The 24,737-nt window shown below is 39.8% G+C and overlaps 1 protein-coding gene across 1 annotated transcript in view; it reads right to left on the bottom strand.

The window, feature by feature from the left end:
* Nucleotides 1-14,073: 14,073 nt before the first annotated feature.
* The window catches only part of UROC1 (urocanate hydratase 1), a 49,779-nt gene continuing 39,115 nt past the window's right edge, over nt 14,074-24,737 (bottom strand). The window contains exons 18-20 of the mRNA XM_036739099.1: nt 23,761-23,842; nt 16,020-16,119; nt 14,074-14,688 (exon numbers count right to left, since the gene is read on the bottom strand). Of these exons, the coding sequence (XP_036594994.1) occupies nt 14,548-14,688; nt 16,020-16,119; nt 23,761-23,842 (323 nt within the window). The 3' untranslated portion in view covers nt 14,074-14,547. The remainder of the gene's footprint in view (nt 14,689-16,019; nt 16,120-23,760; nt 23,843-24,737) is intronic.

Below are 24,737 nucleotides of genomic sequence, written 5' to 3' on the forward strand. Positions count from 1 at the left end.
TTCATAGTTGTGCAAAACAAATTCCCCAATGGCTATAGCCAAAAAAAGTATGTCTCCTTCTGCATCCTAAACCTGTCACCTTGTAATGGATGGCAAGTTTGAGCATCCTCTGTCTTCTAGAAACATATGTCGGGGGCAGCTAGGTGGGGCAGTGAGTAGAACACCAGCCTTGGAGTCAGGAGGACCTGGGTTCAAATACAGCCTCAGACACTTGACACACTTACTAGCTGTGTGACCTTGGACAAGTCACTCAACCCCAATTGCTCTGCCTTCCCCCCTCCAAAAAAAAAAAAAGAAACACGTCATCACTACATTGATCTTAGCTTACAGGTCTCAAAGTTGGGTGGTTTATTTTTTTAATATAGTGTTGTATAAATTAGTTCTGCTTATTTCATTCTTCAGTTTATAAGTCCTTGAAATTATTTTGTAATGTTTATATTATATATTACAGTATAAATCGTTTTGTTTCTACTCATTTCATCCTGCATCAGTTCACACAAGTCTTCCCACATCTTTTTGAAATCATCTGTTTCCTCATTTCTGCAGGCGCAGAAATATTCACAGCAGCAGTAGCTTTAACATCAAGCTCACTGTCTACACAGGCCAAAAAAAAAGGAGTAATAAATTACTTACATGGTCGGCATTTTACAAGTGAGTCCATCAAGTCCCGAAAAGGTGATAGAGTCGAAGCTGGTTAAATTCCACTCAAGTATTTGGTATCCACTTTGTGCAGGCACAAATAAATGGGGCAAGTCACTTAACCTCTGTTTGCCTCGGTTGACTCATCTGTAAAATGAAGATAATGACAGCACCTACCTCCCAGAGCTGTTGTGAGGACCAAATGAGATTATATTTATAAAGCACTTAGCACAGTGCCTGGCACACAGTAAGTGCTAGATAAATGTTAACTGTCGTCATCATTATTATTAACAAGCATTGGTTAAGTGCCTACTGTATTACAGCAGTACTGCTATGTGCTGTGCTCAGTGTTGCAGACAGAAACAAAGCAGCATGTACAAATAGCTGCATAGAGTACCTTTTAAATAAAGGCTGATTTACCTGGTACTAGGCACTACGCTAAGCATCAGGGATACAAATAGCAGCAAACAAGAGAGAGTCTGCCCTCAGGGATTGGCTTTTCTAATGGAGGAAGACAATACACAAAGAGGCTAGAAAGTAAAAGAGAGATTATGCCCTGGAAGTGCTGAGGGAGCCTGGGCCCTACAAAATAAGGCCAAGGGTCACCAGGGAGAGCTGGGGGAAGGGCACAGATAAAATCCTAGGTTCTGTTGGAAGGAAGTTGGGGCTGGTGGCCAGGGAGCTTTACTGAAGGGTAGGTTAACGTGTGTAGACATGGAATATAAAGTAAATTAAAGAAGATAGCACCAACAAGTAGGGGGATCAGGAAAGGCTTCAATGAGGAGGTAGTACCTGATTTAAACCTTGAAAAAAGATGAACTGGAACAGGTAGAAACAGAGGCAGTGCATCCCTGGCCTGGGGACCTGCCTATACAAATGCTCAGAGATGGGAGATGGAGCATCAAGTTCTCGGAACAGCTTTGGCTAAAATTTAAACATTCCTAAAAGGGAGTAGTATGCAAATAGACTGGAAAGCGAAAAGCCAGATAGGTTGTGGAGGCCTTCCTTAAAGACAAGGCTGAAGAGTGTGTCTGTTCCCAAAAGGCAGTAGGGGGCCACTGGGGACTTTGGGCAGGGACATATACCTTAGCTAGATTGCTCAGGTGGCCAATGGAGGAGAGAGAGGAGAGACTAAAACCAGAAAGACAAGTTAGGTTATGAATATGGTCTAAGCAAGGAGGCAAGGCTCAGAACCTGGGGAGTAGCCAGAAAGGGGCGGATCCAAGGAGAGTCAAAGATGACTCCCAGGTAACGCAGGCTGGGAAGCAGGTGGGAAAAGCAAGGGGAGAGGGGAGAGAGGCACGTTTGAGAAGGGAATGCCACATAGTGTATCCCTGGAACCCAGCACAGAGCCTGACACACAGCAGGGGCATCATACGTGCTTGTTGACTCACCAGCTGGCAGGAGCTTTGTTAATATTAGTCTCAGTTTCCTTATCTGTGAAACGGAAGGCTTGTAAGAGATGTCCTCTAAGGTCACTTCCAGCTCTAAATCTGGTTAGAGCTTTGCTACTAATCTGTCTTCTAAAACCTTAAGCAAGTTACTGCCTCTTCCCAGACCTTAGTACCCCGCTCTGTGAAACCAGAGGGTTGGACTAGGTGATCTTAAAACCCTTTCCCTATCTCGTATTAACAGCTCTTCTTTTTCTGCTTCCCTCCTGCACAGCTACGTTCAATGTCCAGAGTGAGGCCCTACAGGATTTCCTCATCAGCAGAGAAAGTGATAGTCACTGGACTCCCTTAGTGTTGCTAAGGCAAAGGGTTAACAGTAATGAGTTACTTAGTTTTACTCAGTTGTTACTAAGTGTTTACTTAGTTTACTAAATGTTACTAAGGCACAAAATTGGACTTAGGCATTTAAGTTCTAACAAGCAAAATGAAACAAATTGGTGTTTGCAGTTAATCCTAAACTCTCATCCCCCCAAGCATTCTGATGGAATTTGTTTTGTTTTGTTTTGTTTTGTTTTTTTACATGAAAAAAGATTGAGGGTAGTGGAGGGTTTGCATTCAGTGGTGTTTGGGAAGGTAAAGCTTTTATACTATTGCTTTGTGCCATCTTTTAGTGTTGTGTCGAGGAGAAAACCCACTTCCCCAAAGTATATGTGTATCTCAGTGTGGCTACCTTGGAAGCAGGGACAATCATAATGTAAATGTGTTTTTTGATGATGTTGATGTCTTAAGGAGAGAGAATCTTAAAAGAAACAAGAAGACAAAGCAAGATCCTTTATTGCCTTTGAGATATTAGCTTGGCATTTAAAGCTCTCCATAATTTGGTTCCAACTTGCTTTTAAAGTCTTACTTCCTATCAGCCCCCTTTACATGCCCCACATTCCAGCTGAACTGGAACCCAGCCTTGGATCTCCCATCACTGGGGGACCACATGCCTGAAATGCTCGGCCTTCTTATCTTTGCTTCTTTACCTTCCCCTAAAGTTCAACTCAGGTACCACCTGATCCCCTCCCTTGTTAGGGAGCTCTCCCTTTTCAAATAACCTGGTTTTCATCTATCTGTACCTGTAGCATGAATGCTTCCTGAGGGCAGGGACTGTCTTTCTCTTGTCCTCGGTTCCCCGACTAGTACAGTACCCTGCACAGAAAAAAAATTAATGTTTATTAAGAGCCTTCTGCTTGCAGAGGCAGTGTGGTAGGCCACACTGAGCTGTACACATACTTACTTTTGAGAAGTGGGTTTTCACCACATTCCCACTAAAATTATATGTCACAAAACAGGGATGCAACAGTTCTCTCTTGTTTTCTTCTAGAAGCCCTTGGGATCTTTACATTGACTCTAAGCCTCTTGTCTTAGGAATCAGTGTTTTGTTTTGCATAGTTTTCTTTTTAATGCTATTACTTTTTGCTACTCCTCACCTCAGTATATTTGTTTTTGCAATCTACTATTCATTCTAGATTCGTCTTTTTCTGTCCTGCTTATTATTTCTGCTGTGCTGGCCACAAATTCTGCAGTTTTTTCCCCCTTCTGACTTCTCTCAAGATCCTGATTTCTCTCTTGAATTATTCTGGAACATCCTGCTATGGTTCCATGCTGTATTGGTAGTCCAGAATTTTGAGTTTTACCAGATGTTTGTTCAGTTTCCTTTGTCTTGTAATTTACAGAGGTTTGCAATCTCGTGAATGTTTTAATAATCATTTTCCTTTCCAATTGTAATATCTTCTCCGTTGATTTAGCTGCTTGCATCTGGGTTTTTAACTGAATCTTCTTTTTCTTGAGGTATTTGGTGGTTTTAGCCTCCTCCCCTCACCCTATTATAATCCCTAATTGCTAGTTTTCTTTCTTGTTCCCCTCTGGTGTTGGGTTTGCCTCCAGGGGCTGTATCTCAAAGCTGTCTCAGCCACCTTTCACTTTGGGAATTTACTTTTCACCAGCTTCAATCCCTATCCCAAGTAGCTTGGGGGGTGGGGCGCAAACACACTGATGTGCTATTGGTAGAGAACGGTGGAACCCATTCTGGAAAGCGGTCTTTGACTCATATTTTCCAACATATACCCCACAGAGGTCACTGACAAAAAGACTCCATATGCCCCAAAACATTTATAACAGTATTTTTTGTAGAAGCAAAGAACTGGAACCAAAGTAGACACCCATCGATTGGGGAATGAATAAAATATAGGTCTGTGAATGTAATAGAGTATCACTGTGCTTTAAGAAGCAATGGATATGGTAAATACAGAGATGCCCTGAAATACTTATATGAAAGGCACTGCTGAGTGCAGAGTAGAAAGCAGAACCAAGAAAACAACATACACAACAACTACAAGTGTAAATAGAAAGAATGATACTTAAAAAAATTTTTAAAATGAATATAACAAAATCATGAAAGTGAAGCAGTATCGAGTAAAAACATATGAGAAGCCACGTCCCTCCAGTCCTGTGCAGATTTTGGGGGAAGGGGGAAGAGTAGACCATAGCTGTGAAGATTGCATATTTATTATCAGATTGTTTGGGTATATTGATCGATTTTGCTGAATTTTTTTTTTTGCTCTTCTTTTCCTAAAAAAAATTGTTATAAGGAATGGCTGTCTGGAAGAAGGCAGGAGGAGTTGGTATGGGATAAATCTAGGTTTTGTTAAAAACAAAAGCTATCAATAAAAATCAGTTTTTAAAAGTTCACAAAATCTTCCTTGAGATTTATTTGGTCTAGGAGACCAAGGCTCCGAACTTTGACATGGCTTCCTGGTCACCAAGGACAGAGGAAGCACTGCTCAGGAGGAGTCAGCTTCCTCCTGGGGTTTCACACACTATTCTGACTGATACCCCATCATGTGAAAAGTAGAAGCAGGGACCCTGAATGTATCCTGTATGCTGTATCCTGGCTGAGGGTCCATCCCATGCTGTTTAGTAAAAATTGACATAGGATGTTAGATGATCTATGAGGGTCTCCTTTCATTCCAGTCCCAAACCTGAACCACAAGACCAGCCTAAATCAGATCTGGCCAACATCACAAGTCCAGCATTCTTTCTGCCACACCATGCAATCTCTTATGCCCAGAGATCTCCAGAGTTAAAAACCATTAACAATTGTTCTTAGAACTAAGAATTGTTCTTATAGTGTGAATGCCAGGGTTAGGCCCTCTGTCCTTTTCAAGGTGGCAGCTAAAGTAATTAACTCGTACTAAAGCTTCCATCTTCACTCAAGGTAATATTCATTTATCTATGGATCACACACAGAGAAATTGCTGTTTGTAAGGCTTTGTGCAAAGAAACGCAGAGATGAATAAGACACAGGCATTGTCCTTAAATGGTTTATAATCTAGTGGGGGGCGGGGGGGGGGAGTTAGACACATATAGAATGTGATCAGTGTGATGAGAGCAGTATAAACAAGGTTCTATGACATCTTCCACTAAGTCTTCCTCTGATTCTTCATCCTAGAACACAGGAGACCCTGGATTCTGGAAGGGTGACAATATTGGAACAATGAGAATAGTTCATATTCTTATTAAGTCATGCCAAACTGAACAAGACTTTGACTAGGGCCCCAGTGATGGAGTATATGTTTTGTGTCATGTAGGAGGATAGGAAATAAGTATTTATTAAGTACCTACCATCTGGCAAGTACTATGCTAATTGGTGTTCACAACAACCCTGAGAAGTAGGTGCTAGTAATCCCTGTTTTACAGTTGCGAAAATTGAGGCAGACAGAGGTTAAATGACTTGCCTGCAGTTACATAGCTAGTAAGTGTCTGAGGCTGGATTTGAACATCAGTCTTCCCGACTTTAGGCTCATCCTTCTGTGCTACACCTCATTGCCTGAGTAGCCTACCAGAACTGACAGAGACCATCCACTAAGGCAAAGTAAGGTTGCAATCCAGTCTTCATAGGTGGTGGGAATACTTACAGTGAAGAGATACTGTATCGTTAAACTATTAGAGAATGGGAGTCCTGAAATGGGAGGTTGGGGCGGGGAGGGGGAGGGTCTTTTCCAGCCAAAGCAGAAGTGATGAAACTTCATGGTAGAGATGGCATTTGAGGAGGACTTCGAGAGATGGGTAAGATTTGGATAAGTGAAGATGAGCATGTTATTCAAGGTGCCATGAAGGTGTACCATTCAAGGGAGATGAAAAAGAAGGAAAAGAAGGAGAAGGAGAAGAAATAATAATAATGAAGAAATAGCAGCATTCCCCAACTTTTGCTTGAATTGGTAGGTTGGGTCCCCAGAGGGCAGCTACTACTATTCTCCAGGTTCTAGAGATACCTCTCAGACACTGTGTTTTTCCTACTGTTGATCCGGAGTGCCAAATACTATAGTCCCCATGGATATTCATATAATAATCTTAATTACGTTTTAACCAAAAGCATTTGCTCAGATTACACAGTAAAAACTATGGATATATATGCCTTCTTAGATGTCTACTCCATTCAAATGTAAGCACCTTGAGGACACAGTGCCTAGCCTATAGTTAGGTGTTTACTGACTGACTCAAGAATAATATATAAATAGGCCTAATCACACAGTTCAGCATTTAATCATTCACAGTTTTAAAATCGTTTCCTATAACTAAGTATAATTTTCCTCAACAGGAGATAAGCCCCTTGAGGTCATGGTAAGGATCTTAGATCTCTTTTTATATTGTCTCCCTTTCTTTTTATGATTTCATCTGAAAAAAAGAAAAAAGTCTAAAATAGCATTTGCTTCAGTACAAAATCCAACTTGCACCTTAGTTGCCATCTTGATGTTCAAACAGCCCTGACAAACAAGGATCAAACATTTGCTGATCATTCTATTGCACCTAATGCTGAATTTAAAGTATTAATTCAAAATAGATGAAATGGTAAAAATGGTCATGATATTGAAGAATATTTTTGCCATTAAATAATAAATAAACCAATAAATATCCAAGCAGGGGTCCTCCTGTGCTATTTCATAAGTACACAACTCATATTTGTATTGGGCTTTCTATTTTAGAAGATGCTTCTCTCACAAACACCTGTCTGACTAAGGTGTCCAAGTATTATTGTCCCATTTTATAAATGGCAATAGTGCAGGAGTTCTGAACCTGAGGTCTGTGTTCAGATTTCAAGAGGTCCATAAATCTGGTGTTTCGGTTTTTGTTTTCAACATTTTGATAATTGTATTTTAATATAATTTATTTCCTGGGAAATCATGTATTTCATTTTCCGTATTTAAAAAGCATCATTCTGAGGATTCCATAGGCTTCACCAAATTGCCAAAAGGGTCCACAAAACACACACAAAAAGGTTAAGAACCCTTGTAATAAAGAGGCTGAGAGATGTTAAATGATTTGCCAAGGGTCTCTGCAACTATCAAAATATCCTAGTCATAACCTGAATTTAGGTTTCCTGATTCCAAGTCCAGAACTACTTATGTCACCTCCAGCCTAGTTCATCATTTGGAATCAGCACAATCACCAAAGACTAGAGTAAAAATTTCCCCAAGATGTTTGTTCTCAAAAGAAACAGTCACCTTACTATCTGTTTACTCCATCAATTTGATAAGTAATCCTCTACAAAGAAAAGCAAAAGATAGTTCTTGCCCTCAAGGAATTTATAATCTAATGGTATAGACAACATGCAATCAATTAAGGGAAGGCACTAACATTAAGGAGGATTAGCCTTTGTGCAGAAGGTAGGACTTTAGGTGAGACTTTAGGGAAGCCAGATGATGAGGAGGGAGAGCATTCCAGGCATGGGAAATAGCCACTAAAAATGCCTAGTCAAGAGATGGCGGGTCATGTTCAAGGAACATAAGGAGGCCAGTGTCACTGGATCAAGGAGTACATGGAGGGGAGTAAAATGCAAGAAAACTGGGAAAGGAGGAAGGCGCCAGGTCATGAAGGCCTTCAAAAGCCAAACATAGGATTTTATTTTTATCCTAGAGGTAATTAGGGAGCCACTGAGGTTTACTGAGTGACATGATCAGTCTGACACTTAAGGAAGATCCCTTTGATAGTGAAGTAGAGGATAAGTTGGAGTGAGGAGAGACTTAAGGCAAGGAGACCAACCAGCAGGCTATTTCAATAGTCCAAATGTGAGATGATGAGGATCTGTACCCAGGTAGTAGCAGTATCAGAGGAAATAAGGGGGATAAGATCATAAGTTAGGTTTTTGGACAGGTTGGATTTGAGGAGCTAACTGGATATGCAAGAAGAGATGTCCTCCAGGTAGTTAGAGGTGTGGGTTTAAAGCTTTAGAGAGAGGTAAGGACTGGAGATGTAAATTTGGAAGTCATCTTCATAGGCATGATAGTTGAAACTAAGGGGTTGAATGACATTGCTGAAGCAGAGAAGGGGGAAAGGGGGGGAGGGAGGGAGGGACGGAGGGAGAGAGAGAGAAAGAGAGAGAGAGAGAGAGAGAGAGAGAGAGAGAGAGAGAGAGAGAGAGAATAGGAGCAAGGACAGAATTATGGTGGGGAGAGGGGAGGACATTTACTTTAAGGAGTAATGCATTTGGTGATATTTTTCCTTATATCTGTAAAGCCTTCCCCTGCCTTTTTTCTGTTTATCTCAATCCTACTCATCTTTTGCTTTTTGTTAATTTTATTTAACTTTTCCCAATTACATGTAATTTTTTAGACATTTGTGCTTTTTAAAAAAATTTTTTTGAGATCCAAATTCTCTTTCTCCCTTCCTCCCCTTGAGAAGGCAAGCAATTTGATATAGATTATACATGTGAAGTCATGCAAAGCATATATCCATATTAGCCATGTTGTAAAAGAAAACTCAGACCCAAAACAAGAAAAACAAGTGGTACATGAGCTGCCATCTTGAAGGAAGTCAGGGGTACTGTGAGGGGCAGGCATGCACTCCAGGGATGGAGGAGCAAGCCCGTGTAAAAGGTACGAACACAGGAACTGGAGTGCCATGTGTGAGGTCAGAGAGAAGGCTGGTTTGACTGGATCATGGAGCATGGGAAAGGCTAGAAAGGCAGAATGGGGCAAAGTTGTGAAGGGTTTAAAAAGTCAAACAGAAGTTTCCAGTCTATCCTAACAGTAATGGAAAGCCCCTGGAGTTCACGGAGTGAGGGGAATGACACAGTTAGGATCTGTGCTTAAGATGGGTCAGGAAGGTCAAATTAGGAAACTGGCACAACAGAACCAAGTAGTAGTCAAATATTGTGTCCAGAATATGGTTGTAAACATCTAAAGGGCTGGGGCTGTGTCTTATAATTGTAATAACCATATTTCCCTAGGAAAAATTCAAGACACATGGCCTGACAGAGCATTCCTTTTGCAAAGCTTTGTTAACAAGTTTGCCTTTCTTTTCTTGAGATTGGGGTTACTCTAAGAGGTCAAAGACAGATAATCTCTGTTTTTCTTTGTTGCCTGTGGTCCCAGAGTAGATGTTAAATAAGTGCCTCCATACTTGTCTTGGTTGTATAAGGGCATAGAACCTATAAAATATCTATTATAAACAACCATCAGCAAAATAAATAAAGTAAAATCTTATATAAACTCTTAACACTTAATAGGGTTGATTTAAATGAACCGACAAACAACACATAGAAGTGTTTTTGTCCTGTAAGACCTTCCAAGTGTGTCTTAAGTTGAATTGCTTTTTTTAACCTCTGACATTGTTTCTTGTACCTTTTAAGAAGTTACGTTTGGTTGTCACCGTGTGTACGTTTCTGGTTCTTCTGAACTGCTTTTGCACCGTTTTGAGTAGTTCTTGACACTTCCCCTCACATACATTAGCTGTCTTTGTTTTGTTTTGTTTGTTTTTTTCACATCACCATTAAATTCCATTATCATACCATGAGTTATTCAGTCATTCTACAATGGGGGAAGGGGGAATATCTGTTATTTCCAAGTTCATCTATTATAAACAGAACTTCTATTTATATTTTTGAACAAAATATTTCTTTTTTTCCTATTTTTATTTTTTGGAGGGGGGAAGGCAGGGCAATTGGGATTAAGTGACTTGCCCAAAGTCACACAGCTAGTAAGTGTATCAAGTATATGAGGCTGGATTTGAACTCAGGTCCTCCTGACTCCAGAGCTAGTCTTTTTTCCTTTTTACAATGTTTCTGTATGAAGTAGTGAATAGTTATACTTTTAAAACCACTAATTTTGCTTTTATTTTTGTTTTAAATTGTTGCCCATTTGGTTGGTTTCATTAAGCCTACAGCACCCTCTGCTGTAGATAAGTTCTTAGGACAACTTTATGATCCAAGGATATTTTGGTCCACTGCTGTATATATAGCAGTCATAGAGAAATGTTAATCACCAAATATTGAATTTTTTAAGACATCTACTCAATATTTTGCTTTTGATCTCAAAATTTTCTGCTTCCCTCTACAACTGAAACAAACAAGTTGTCATCTTTCAATGTCAATTTCTGAATTTGTCTTGGAAGCAGTCAGTGCCTTAGTCTATGAATTATTGTAGTAGCCTGAGATCTAGAGGGGCTATACAGAAGTATCAGAAGAGCCAATCGATGCCAAAGGCACTCAGCATCTTTACAGCAAGATGGGGAAGGATAGAGGATGTATGTGAGAAGTGCTATTTCCAGAGAGTCTCCTGTAAGACTAACTCATCCGGTCATCAATCCATCCACATCTACAACTCATCTGAAACTTCAACTCTTAGAAAGCTGCCTGGAAAAATAATGATAGATGCAAATCTTCTGGATCCTAGGACTGTTATTACCACCATAGATTTTGGATAAGCTGCTAAACTCTAGCTAGACATCCACTGACCCAGAGCTACTAGAGAGTTTTTATCCTGAAGTCCAGAGATGTGAGACATAGAAGCCACAAGAAGCAATGGGAGATTATCTTTTATCTCAGACAGACACCTTCTCATTTTCTCTTCTGCTGTCGAACTGGGAACAAGGCCTCCTTTTGAGGGAACTCAGCAGATATTCACAGAGAATCTGCTACCCTAACAAGGCACAGTTCCAGGTCCTTTGAGCCATGGGAAATAGAAAAGGACCAAGTCCCATATACTCTGAGACCCTAATAAGCTTCTCGAGGGAGGGAGATAAGATTCATACACAAATGGTTTTGCTACAAAGTGTGTGTGCCATGAAGGAAATTAAGAGTTGTGAAGGTTCAGTGTTGGAGGACATTGTGTCTGGAATCTTCATGACCCCATTTGGGGCTTTCTTGGCAAAGAGACTGGAGTGGTTTGCCATTTCCTTCTTTAGCTCATTTAGAGATAAAAAAAAACAAACAGAGGCAAACAAAAAAAAAAGAGGCAACCTTGTCCAGTGTCACATAGCTAATAAGGGTCTGAGGGTGGATTTGAACTCAGGTCTTCCAGACTCCAGGCAGGGTACTCTATCCACTGCACCACCTTGCTGCCTTGTAGACAACTTACAGATCCATATATTCAGCCCTAATCTGTCTGCTAAGCTCCAGTCCCACATCACCAACTAGTGATATCAAATATTTCAAATTGGATGTCCCAAAGACATCTTAAACTCAGCTCCGAGTCTAACACTATCCACTGTGCCACCTAGCTGCCTCTAAGCCTGCACGGCAGTCTAGTATAAAAACACCCTAAGGAGGTAAGGGAAAAAAGAAGCCTCAGCTTCAATGTGGGTCTCCTCCACATCCCTCCCCTTTGGCCAGAGGAAGACCTTGTAGTCTTTAAGGGTTCTAAAAGAGCTGGGGCTTCCTATCTCCACACTGACTTCCTAGTGGCATCCCCAGACCAGCTACGGCAATGCCCATACTGGGAGACAAGAACAGGCTGGACATGAATTCAGGTTTCCAACAAAGAAATTATACTCTCGTGAGGAGAGACTTCTGAAGCACCCCACCAATGGGAGAAAAAGAGTCCTGGCAGCCACGAGCCGTGAGTTACCCCTTTGCCACATACACTCTCAGAGCCTTTGCCTGTGACTCTGTGTGTACTTATAGGAGAGTGTGTCACAGACTTTGGGAGATGATGGTTTGTACCAACTGCTCTTACTATGTCACTTTAATAAACACAACTTCCTAAAATGGGCATGTAAAGATGGCTGAATAAAATAATTCTCTGCAGATAATCTTGAGGGAGAAGCACACCAATATAGGCTCAAGCTAATGGCATCAGAATCACACTGCCTACTCCTTAGAAGTATGGCTAAAACTATGATGGGAAGATAGAACTTTGTCCAAAGGCTCAAACTAATCTGTGAGAATGAGAGTTGGGTTATCAATTTTTAGAGCTTGTATAGGCTATACTGGTATCCTCCACTAGATCTATGACGTTTTAATTTTTCAAAAAGCATTCCTTCTAGAGGTAAAGCAAACCACCTGTGGTAGAGATAAACCAATTTGTTGTCATGTTTTAATAGAAGAAAGCTATCTATATTCCTCTATCTGACCCTCCCCCTATACCTTACTTCTCCCAAACCTATATCTCTCTACTATTTAATGCTTTTTAGTCCATTATCCCAGCTGTGACATCACATTCCTTCTTTTCCAACATCAGCCAAGTCAACTCTGTACTGTACTTGAATCTAGACTTCAGCTCCATTGTCCTAACACTGTTCATCTTTTACCCCTGGTCCAGGATGACTACCACCCTCTGCCTTCTCTGCTCCTATTCATCTGCTTTTATTTTTAAAAAGTATTTATTTTTAGTTTTCAAATTTCCACTCCATAAGATTTTGAATTCTAAATTTTGCCCCTCCCCAAGACAGCGTGCAATCTGATATAGGCTCTAAATATACATTCATATTAAGCATATTTTCACATTAGTCATGTGTAATCACATGTCTAATCACAGTAGCCATGTTGTAAAGAAGAATTAGAACCAGTGGGAGGAACCATGAGAAAGAAGAAGCAAGAAAAAAGGGAGAGACTAAATAGTATTCTTCGATCTGCTTTCAGACTCTATTCTTTTTCTGGATGTGGATAGCATATTTACCTGCTTTTGATGGAACCGGAGGAAGCTTTCCAACCCTGTTCATGTTCTCCAACTCCAAATGGACTCTCACTGCTCAAGCTACCCTTTCACTCCTCCCTTGTTGATTCTACATCTCTCCCTAGAGAAGTCATTTCAAACCTTCTTTTCTCTCCTCAAGCTGACCTCATCCACATCCTTCTTAGCTGAGGACCTCACCCTTAATTTTACTGAGAAAATTAAGGCCATTACACATGATCTTTCTTCCACTTTTCATCTCAAAATCCCTTGACTTCAACCCCCAATCTCTCCTCTTTTTCCCTAGTCTCTGACAAAGATGTGGCTCCTCTCTTTGAAGAAGCCAATCCCTCTATCTATACACTTGATCCCTTCCCGTCCCATATTCTCCAAAAGATTGCATCCTCAATCATCTCCTCCTTCTCTAGTCTTCAACCTCTCCCTACCTTTTCATTCCCTCCCTACTGCCTTCAAGTCTCACCTATCCTTAAAACCCTTTAGTAAACTCTACCACCCCCTCAAGTTATAGTGCTTTGATTCATCTCTTTCTCAGCTAACCTAGAAAAAGCTGTCTACACTTGCTCCTTCTAATTTTCTTCTCTTTTAATCTAGCTTCCAACCTCATTATTCAATTAAAAGCTACTCTCCCTAAAGTTACCAACAATCTCTTAATTGCCAAATCTTCTGGTATTTTCTCAGTCTTCCTCCTTCTTGACATCTGCTGCATTTGGTTCTGTTAATTACTCTCCCATCTGGATGCTCTCTCTTCTCTGGGTTTTGATGACATTCCTCTATCTTTTCATTCTTTATATTTGTATCCCTAGTGCTAGGAACATAGTAGTTGCTTAATAAATGCGTGTTGATTGGTTTGAAACCTCAAAGTCTTTAATAAGTATGAATAGACAGACCACGTTTTCTATAGGTACTTTGGAAATGTAAAAATAATGGAAATTGATGGCTGTACCAACTCTCTTGCTTGTTTTCAAGGTTTATTATAGTCTGACCTCATACTATCTTACCGACTTGAACCTTCCTTGTTCCCCAACACATACCCTCTGCTTCATGAGGCCCTCCTCCCCATTGATCCCAGCATAAGCCATGGTCATTCCTGCTTGTTTAGATTATTTATTTCTCAAGAAAAACTCCTCCACTGGACTCCTACACCACTATTTTTACCACAGCCTTCACCAGAAAGCAAAAAATCCTTCACTGGGTTTGTAAATCTTTATTTATCCCCCCTCCAAATGTAACAATGAGATAGCGGACAGGAAGGTGATATTCCAAGTCCCTCTGCTAAAGATATTGATGATAGTATGGTGGAAACAGCACTGGACTGGGAGCCAGGAAACCTGAGTTCTACTCCTGGTTCTGCCAGGCACATAGTAGGCATTTAAGGAATGCTTGTGGACTGACCCTTCACCTATCTCAGCCTCAGCTTCTCCCTGTGGAAAATTCGGGTAATGAGACTTAACTGAGATAATTAGGCACTTTTGAAGTGATAAAGAACCAGGCAACCATAAGTGATGATTACTATTGTTAAAGAAATACAGCAGAAAGGCCAAATTCCTTCCTTGGATCCTTGCCTAGCATTGTAGAGCTTTTTCCAAAATGCTTTCATCCAGTACATCATAAGGAAGGGTGACATTCAATTTCTGATTTTCCTCCATTGTCTGGCAGATGATTTCATACGCCTTCTTATTTCCTGACCAGCAACGCCGGGCTACCTGTCAATAAGGGTTTCAAAATGAGGTGGATGGAGCTTCAATGTAAAAAACAACAACAGCACAGAAACCCCCAACCCCTCCTCACTAAACACATTTCCAGTACAGATTCAAAGACTTGTAATGCTTATTTTCTTTGGATGGGCACCATGTAAGAAATTTTCAACTACACAAAGTTCCTAGAGTACTGGAACCATGGTGCTAGGTCTTGAACTCTGGAGCTATGGAGCAGTGACAAGGAGGTAGACCTAGGAGGGTGACATGAAACTGATGTCCCCATGCTGGGATCTTTAAAAAATGTGAGGCTCATAGACATATGATCAGATAATCCTTCCCAATCCTGGAGACTGCCCTCCCTTATTAAATACTTATTTTTTGAGTTGCATATTACATTTTTATGACCTCGTCTCTTCTTCAGGGAGTCCCTTGATGTCTGCTGATTTCACCTGGGGACAAGGTATGATTTGTCCCTGGTCCTCTGAGTCTTCTCCCAAGGACAAGCTTCCAGATAGTTGTGGTACATGTTAATGACTATGGAAAGGAAGCATCGGGTCCATAGGACCTGACCTATTGATTTCAAATTTCTCTACTTAAGTCATTGAGTTAAGTGACTTCTATGTTATTATATCTCCCATATGGCAAGTAGCACAGTTTCAAGCGTACAATCAACACCCGTGCTCTCACTGAATGAATGCATTAAACATTTCTCTGATTCTACTAAAGTGAGAGATTATGAAGGGAAAAGAGGACTTTTCAAAGGCAGAACTTAAAATCAGAATATGACCTGACTGCCTAACAGTTTTACCTGAATAATATAATCTACTTACAAACACAAGAGGAAAGGTGTAAAGTTTGGTGACTCCAAAATGGAAGATTATGTTTCCTAGCATAGTTGTGGTAGAAGAATAGGCAGGGTAAGGTCAGGTTGTAGGTTATTGTATGGTCATTGTAAGGTCATTGAATGTTGGATCAAAAAATATGGATCTGATTAGCTATTGGGATGCCATTAAAGATTTGGGGATAGGGAAAGTGACATGAAATCTGTGTTTTAGGAAGATTGATTTAGTGGTGGGAGAGAGAGAGAGAGAGAGAGAGAGAGAGAGAGAGAGAGAGAGAGAGAGAGAGGAGAGAGAGAGAGAGCAAGAGAGAGAGTTAGTTGGGAGACAAATTAGAAGGCTATATGGCCTTTGCCCAAGCTATAAGATGGTGGTCTTAGGAAATAAAAAAGGGGACAAGAGCAAGAGACATTTTGAAGGAAGGATTTAAAGAACATAGTGAAAAGATAATGGTGCCCTTGATAGAATTAGGAGAACAAGGTTTGTCAGTCTGCTTACTCCATTGGACACATCCCAACTTAGCATCATTCTAGCTTTTCGTTCAGCTTCTTCAGTTCCATCCAGCACCAGGCCAAATCCTCCATTTATTACTTCACCCCTGAAAAAAAAGCAAATGCTTTTTATGAAATTCACTTATTCCTTATTCCTTGAATTTACATTGTATTTTTCTGCTACATCATTCTCAAGTGCCTTTCTACTTTAACATCTATTTGAACTCTAATCATCCTTCCAGACCCATCACAAATTCTACCTCTTCCATAAAGTTGGTCAGACAGGTCCACCTTTCAGACTGAAATGATTTTGTCCCTCCTTTGATTTTCCACAGCACTTGTTCATGGCATATACTAAAAAAAGGCAGTGAATATGACATCAGAAGACCTAGGTTCAAATTCTGATTTTGATGCTTATATCCAGAGGATGATTCCGGGTGAGTCATTTAACTGACCCTTAGTTCCCTCATGTACAAAATGGGCTTAATAGTTTTTGTACTACTTATTTTCTAGGGTTGTTCTGAGGATGGTGTTTTGAAAACTTTATAGCAGTACATAAATATTAGTTATTTTATGATCCCGTGACCTGTTACGCTATTGTTTTGAGATACAATTCAAATCTTTTATTACTATTTTACTATTTTTATTTATTTTACTATTTTTATTCATTACTATTTTTACTATTTACTATGTGACTATTTACTGAGTAATATATTACTATTAACTATTTTCCCAAATTTGTATCTTATCTCACCAACTAAATCACAAGCTCCTTGACAACATTCAGTCATCTTTGTATATGCCACACTATAACTAGTCCAATGTCCCTCACCCCACCTCCAGTCCCTATCACCACCACATAGTAGAAACTCAATAAAGCTCAATAAAACTCAAATTCAACAATTACTGTTAATCTTTTTTCTTTGGGAAACTTGGCACAAAAACATAGCACATAAGATTCTCATAGGATGTGAGAAAATAGAATAGGGATGAGAAGGTATGAAGCCCATTGAAAAGAGGTTGGAACATTCTTTAAAGTGGTTTTAGGATGATAGCAGTGAAGACTAGCATGAGAAACTTGAGTTCTGGTTAGGAAAAAGCATGATCCAGTGCCTTTTGCAATGACTCTCCCATTTTTCAGCACCTCCTGCCCCACGCCTCAATAACCTCCATCTATTCCACAGTTGCTCTGGGCAAAAACTATAAAGTAGGCGTAGCAGGTGCTACACCCAAGGCCCTGAATGACTCATCTGCTTCAAGTCTACTGATTGGCTGCTGAGCTGGAATAACTGAGAACCCAAAGGACTTTGAAAAAAGAGGGGATAGCTTCTGGCTTTTCCTGGCTATAACTCTCAGGATGACAAAATGTAATGCCAGTAAGGGATGGGCCCCAGGTTGCCTGATTGCCCCTCTCTTCCAGTGTCCTTTTGACTCCATAAAAGGTGCCTAGAAAGAACTACCCTTTGGCCCTGATCCCATTTCTGTGGAAAAATTGAAAAATCGTTTCCCTGGTGGCCTGTGGTATGCCTGCAGTGAAACTGGCAATGAGGCAAAGTTTCTGGAAACTGTTTATAAAGAAATACATGATTGACATATGTCATAACTAAAGATCCTTGTTGTTTAGTCAATTTTTCAGTTGGGTCCAACTCTCTGTGACTCCATTTGGGCTTTCCTTGGTAAAGATACTGGAGCAGTTTGCCATTTCCTTCTCTAGCTCATTTCCTTCCTTCTCTAGTTCATTTTACAGATGAGGAAACTGAGGCAAATAAGGTTAAGTGACTTGCCCAGGGTCACACATCTAGTCTATGTCTGAGGCCTGATTTGAACTCAAGTCTTCTTGACTCTAAGTCAGGTACACTCTCCACTGTGCCACCTAGCTGCCCAAAGATCCTTAATATTCATGAATAGTGAGAAAATAGATTGTGCTCATGTTGCTTCTCTTTGGCTCTCAACCAAAATGTTAGCTTTTTAAAATATCTTCCTTATTAGGGTTAATTAGCTTATCAACAAGATGTTAAAAGGCCAATCATCTGTTTTGAGAACAAAAAGGTAACTAGATACAAATTATTATTTTGCCCGGCTCAACAAACACATTGGATCATCAATTGAGACTGGGACAGGACTTTATAGGTCACTTGGTCCGACCCCTTCATTTTAGGGACTTGCTCAGAATTGTACAGTAATTAGCAGAGCCAATTAGCAGAGTCAAGATTTGAATATAGGTCCTTCAACTCCAAATCCAGCTATACCAAAGAGCAGGAATTCAAATCCAGCTCCTCTGATTTCCCTCATAGATCCAGAAGGCAAAACAATTACTTGGACAAAAATATTGATGTCTTCTGTATATATGGAAAAAAGATATGGAAGGAGAAAAATGGCATTATGATAGTCTCATATCCAACTATGCCATCAGGATAATTCACACTGGAATTTGGGAGCCCTGAATTTTTGTCTTCTCTTTTTAATTTTTCTTTATAATCTTAGATATGTCGTTTATCCATTGTGCCTCAAAGGATACGATAAGGATTTCTAAGTTGAGATTATTAATGTTAATATTTGTCCTGTACCTACATAGAGAATGAGAGAGCTAATTCAATAACGGCATTAAATCAGCAAAGAGGGAAAGAACAGGATATAATGTTGTCTTAAGTTCCGTCCTTAAGCACCAATTTGGAGAATTATCCTAAAAATATCATAAATTAAAGTTTGAATCCATTACATTGGCTCAAGGAATTTTCCAACCAAGCCCCTCCCTTTTAAAAGAGAACTCTTCACTTCATTCAACACTGGGTCATATTTCTAACTAATTCAGGAAACGTGTGGGATCCTGACCACACCACACTGCTGCCTATAATTCTCACATGTCTGCTTTGACAGGCATCAGAGGGTGCAGTGCAGAAGACAGAGACTTCTCTCCCCTCTTTGCCCTCAATTCCACCCCACCTTCTCTTAGCAGATGACTTCATCTCCGCTTTGCTGAGAATATTAAGAATGTCCATCCTGAATTCCCTCCTCTCCCCTCCTCCATACCTCAATTTTTTTCTCTGCTCACACTAATTCTCTCCTCTTTCTGTCCAATATCAGAGGATGAGGTAGCCCTTAACAACAGCAATGACAACCAGTCTCTCCACTTTTTTATGCCCTTGATCTCATTCCCTTTTGTCTCCTTCACCAACCATGATTCTTTCTCTTGTTCACATTTGCCATTGGGTCTCTCCCATGCTTTAAAACAAAAAATAAAAAACCTTTCGCTTGATCCTACCATTCTCTCAAGTTACCATTCTATCTCTTTCCTCCCCTTCACTATTAAAATTATAGAAATATTATTATTGTTATTTACTCAACTTTTTTCCCCGTGGAATCTTATGAATTAGATCTGGAGTTTAATTCAATGAATATTTAGTAAGCTTCTATTTTGTGCAAAAATCTGTGTTAAACTATAAGATACAAAGACAAAAAAAGTTTCTGCCCTCAAAGAACTTACATTCTACAAGGGGCATACAACATGAAGGTAGGTAAGTAAATACAAAGTAATCTGAGAAAGGAGAATGCAGCGGGGGCAGGCAGGACTGGGATCAGGAAAGGCTTCAGGGAGGTGTTAATGCTTGAGTTGAGACCCAAAGGAAGATAAGGTTTCTAAACAGCACAGATGAGAGGGGAGTTCATTCTAAGAATAGAGATTGATTTGTGGGAATGCACAGAGATGGGAAAATGGAGAAGTGGAACTCAGATTTAAGGAACAATTAGCATCCAGTGTGGCTGGAATATGGAATAGGTAGAAAAATGAAAAAGCATTTACTACATATCATGTCATTTTGGAATGAAAATAAAAAAGTGAGGTAGCCTTTGCCCTCAAGGAGTCCTGATAGGAGGAGATAACTCACATAGGGAGGAAAATGATTCCAGGTTAGGAAGTCGGGGTCTGGGAAGTCATGGGATGGTGAGTTGATCCAAAGGGAACTTGATTCACAAGACTTTCCAGAAGCTGTTGATTTCATTACTGTACCCTTATCAAGACATGGAAAGTTGGGAGAAAGAAAAGGAAAGTAGGTAATGGATATGGCAAAATATGAAGATGGAAACTGTTGGGGGAGCTGTGGAAGGACAGGCACATGAAATTTGGTGGAGCTAGGAACTGGTCCAGGTATTCTGGAAAGCAATTTGGAAATATGCACAAAAGAACCATTATAGGCACTATGATTCAGTGATAACAGTCAAAGAAAGAGGTTAAAGAAAGAGGGAAGACTCATACTTACAAAAAATGCATATTATGACATACTATCACTTTCGTTGTAGCAAAGAATTGGAAATAAAACGGATGTCTATTAGTTAGGGAATGGCTGAACAAACTGGTATGTGAATATAATGGAATATTATTATACCATAAGAAATTATGACTATGATGGATTCAGAGAAACCTGGGAAGCTTTGTTTTAATTGATGCATAGTAAAGTGAGTAGAACCAGGAGAACAATTTTTTAAATGACCCTAATAATGTAAACAAAAATAACTTTGAAACATTTCTGGACTCCGATCAATGTATTAATCAAACATGACTCCATGACTTCAGAAGACTGATGATAAAATACACTTCCCCCTTCCTGGAAGAGGGGTGATTGACTGAAAGTATACAATGAGACATTTTCAGACATGGCTAGTGTATTGATTTGTTTTGCTTGACCACACTTATTTGACTTATTTGTTACAAGAGCAGACTCCTGGGGGCAGAGGTGGGTGATTCGGTGAGAAATGATAGAGATACAAAAAGCAAGACAAAAGCATCAATAAAACATTTTAAAAATAAATAGGAGAAATGGGTGGGAGTTTCAGAAGGGGACATAAACAAGTAGGGCAATTTTGTTACTGCGTTAAATTTATTATATCCTTAAAAACTGTACATAACAAGTTCAATCTTATGTATAACTTCTTTTTTTCTTTTGTTTATAGAAATGTTCATGGTTTTGGGTGTTTATTAAGCTCATAATGAAAAAAAAATTAAAAGAAAGTGTGGGGTGTGGTATGCGTGAGATGAAGAATGTCTGTGGAAAGAGGAAGAATTCATGACCAAACAAGAGATTGAGAAGAGGATCACAGAAGACAAAATTGATCATTTTAAGTATATAAAATTGAAAGGGGTTTGCACAAATAAATCCAATACATCTCCAAAATTAGAAGGAAAAGTTATCTGGGACAAATCTTTCTCACCTAGTTTCTCTGATAAAGGTCTCATTTCCAAGACATATAAGGAAAAGAGTCAAATGCATAAGACTAAGAGCCATTCCCCAATTGATAAATGGTCTAAGGATATGGACAGGCAGTTCTCAAAAAAAGAAATCAAGGCTGTCTATAGCCATATAAAAAAATTGCTCCGAATCACTAAAAATTAGAGAAATGCAAATGAAAGCAATTCTGAGATTCCATCCCACACTTGGCAAAGACAATAAAAAAGAAATGGCACATGGAGGAGCAGTGGGAAAACAGGTACATTGATGTGCTGTTGGACCTATAATGGACCTATGAATGGATCCAACTATTCTGGAAAGCAATTTGGTATTATACACAGAATATTACTGAGTAGCATGTTCTTTAATCCATCAATACTAGGCTGAGACCCCAAAGAGATCGAAGAAAGAGAAAAAGGATTCCTTTTTATAAAAAATGTTTAGAAAATTTCTTTTCATTATAGCTCCAAAGTGGAAATAAGAGAGTACTCACCTACTGGGAAATTGCTAAAGAAATCATGATTTATGAATGTAATGGAATATTATTGTGCCATAAGAAATGCTGAGATGGACAGTTTCAGAGGACATGGGGAAGACCTCTGTACAGAGCAAAGTGAACAGAACTAGAAGAAGAAATTGTATCATGACATCAATATTATAAAAATCAACAGTTTTGGAAGACTTAAGAACTCTGCCCAACCAGATGGCCAACCATGATTCCAGAGGACTGACAAAGAAGAGCAATACCTGCCTCATGTTGGAGAAATGATGGCTTTAATATTCAGAAGAAGAAATGCATTTTTAGTGTGAATGATGTGAGAATATGTTTTACTTGTTGTGATAGAATGATTCTGCATTTCTTCATTTTCCAAAGAGAGGAGGGAAGGTGGGAGGGAGAAACAAAGTGAATCCTCGATGATTGAAATATTTTTAAAGATGGCCCAGGTAGACAGCTGGATGGGATGGGAATCATACTCTTATCTGGATCTAGCTACATCTGGTGGGCTAGATGAATTTGTACTCACTCACCAATCAGTTTAGCTCTCTGAGAAGAATTTGAAAGCAGAGTAGATTAGCTCCCTTGGTGACCTAAAGCATAATGTTTGCTGGTCTGCTGGTCCAGGTAGGGAGAAGCGAGGCAACACATTCTGCATTTTTATTATTCTTATTTGTAAACATGGCTTGTTTCCTCTGTAAGCTTCTTGAGGCTAAGAATTCTGTGGTAGTAGGGGCAGCTAGGTGGCACCAGCCCTGGAGTTAGGAGGACTTGAGTTCAAATCCAGTCTCAGACACTTGACACTAGCTGTGTGACCTTGGGCAAGTCAATTAACCCTGACTGCCTTGCAAAAAAGAAAAAAAAGAGAATTCCACGGTGTTTACAGTCCCTTGCACTATAGTAGGCACTTTAAAAATATTTACAAAACTTCATGTAAGCACACTAGCTGGAAAGTGTGGCTCTGAGATGACTCTGCTCTTCAGATTGATAAAGAGATGGGCTTATCCTGCTAGAGAATAGTTCATAAAGCACTGACATTTTATGATCATTAAACCAGTTTTCATATATGTTTAATAAATCTAAAACACCTCTCCCTCTCCACCTCTTCCTTTGCTGATTCTCTTTCAAAGATAAAACTTTGAACAAAGTCCAAATGGTTGCAAACTATTCTTAGCCACAAGAGGAGGAGAACCTTAGTGGAAACTCATTGAGAAGACTGTGATGGAGGCAGCCTGCTAAAATCCACTTATACAATGGGTAGGGAGGGCTTTCCCCCAATCTCTCAGCAGTGGCTATTTTTCCCCCAGTGAGAATGGTAGAATCTTAAGAGCTAGAAGAGACCTTAGAGATCACTCGGCAAAATTTCCCTTTGCCCCACCCCCTACCTTACAGGTGAAGCTCATATTTACCCAACATAATATCGGCAGAGCTAAAAGCAGAGCTGACTAGCCCTAGCTGCCTGTTGAGTGTTCGTTCCTTTATGCTGGACTGTCACATCACATGCCCTCCATTCCCCACTCCCCAGAACTTTTAGAAATACTCATTATCAACATATCTGGGAAATTACACTGTTTTTATTTTTTTGTTTTTTGGAGGAGGGGAAGGCAAAGCAATTGGGCTTAAGTGACTTGTCCAAGGTCACACAGCAAGCAAGTGTCAAGTGTCTGTGGCTCGATTTGAACTCAGGTCCTCCTGACTCCAGGTGCTCTATTCATTGCGCCACCTGGCTGCCCCTCACACTGTTTTTAAGTCATAAGGCTTAGGGGGTGGGATATCACAAAAGGTTAAAAGCATAGAGCAGAAATATCCCCATTTTGTATCTGAGGATATAGAGGTCTGCAAAGGTAAAATAACTTGTCCAAGTTCATACAGACTAGTTAATAACAAAGCCAAGGCTAAATTGGAGTGTCCAGATTCCTAGTCCAATGATCATTCTGCTCGACTGAGAAAATCAGAGACTAAGGGCATCACCATGAAGGTTTCAACTCTGATATGAACAATCTATTACACTCCCTTCTCCCAGTCCTTACCATCCAACTCCACCTCCATTGTGTAAAGCCACCCACGTGGCACCTCGGAAGGCGTCTCCCACGAAGTTCTGCACCGCCATGTCTGAGTAGAAAGAGAGTTCCAGATCCTATGATGTTTTTAACAAAAAAGAAACCTCCAACATGGCCATCTCTTTTCCAATGGCTAGAATAGTGATGGAAATAAATGGTTCTCCATTTGTTATGAGCCTGTTAAGAACTGGGTCTGGGAAGGTAGATAAACCACTGGGTCAATGAATGACCCTTAATAATATTATTTCCAGGCTTTTCATGATTGCCCTTATTGTTAGTGCTAGATCCATCCTCAAATTAGCTTCCATTTACTCATCTGTTTACTCATGTAACAGTCTTCCTGGAAAGGTTTGGACTGGCTGCCTTGTTATCAATAGCCATGTGGAAAAAATATTCCAAATTACGAATAATTAGAGAAATTCAAATTAAAGCAAGTCTAAGTCTTCATGTTATGCCCACCACATTGGTAAAGATGGCAAAAAAGGGAAAATGATTAGCTGCCCTTGGTGGGAAAGAACTGGAAGTGAGAGATTTCTACAGCAGCAAGAGTTTTTAAATCACTGTGGGGAGAGTGAGTAGTGGTAACAGCAAAGGCAGAACGTAGAAGACAGTTTCTGGAAAACTGACTCTAAGCCATATGGTGGCTAGAGTCTTTTCCTTTCCCTGGCTCACTGCCCAGATAATTAATATAGTCCAACAGGGAGCAACTGAATTATGCCTACTTGTCAGAGAAACCACTGGAACAACAGTGAATTCATTCCACCATTTCTCCCTTCTGTTTTATTGATGCATGCAACTGGTAGGATGGTTCATTCCTATGAGTTTCTCTGCTAATTTTTAATTTTGCTTACTGATCATTTGTATTTTAAACAATGTTTTTCTAGATAAAGATAAAATATTTTTAACTGAAATAGAGTTGTATATTGAGGTTTTTTTCCCCCGTAGAT

The sequence above is a fragment of the Trichosurus vulpecula genome, chromosome 9 (genome assembly GCF_011100635.1).
Source record: "Trichosurus vulpecula isolate mTriVul1 chromosome 9, mTriVul1.pri, whole genome shotgun sequence".
In the NCBI taxonomy this organism is placed as follows: domain Eukaryota; kingdom Metazoa; phylum Chordata; class Mammalia; order Diprotodontia; family Phalangeridae; genus Trichosurus; species Trichosurus vulpecula.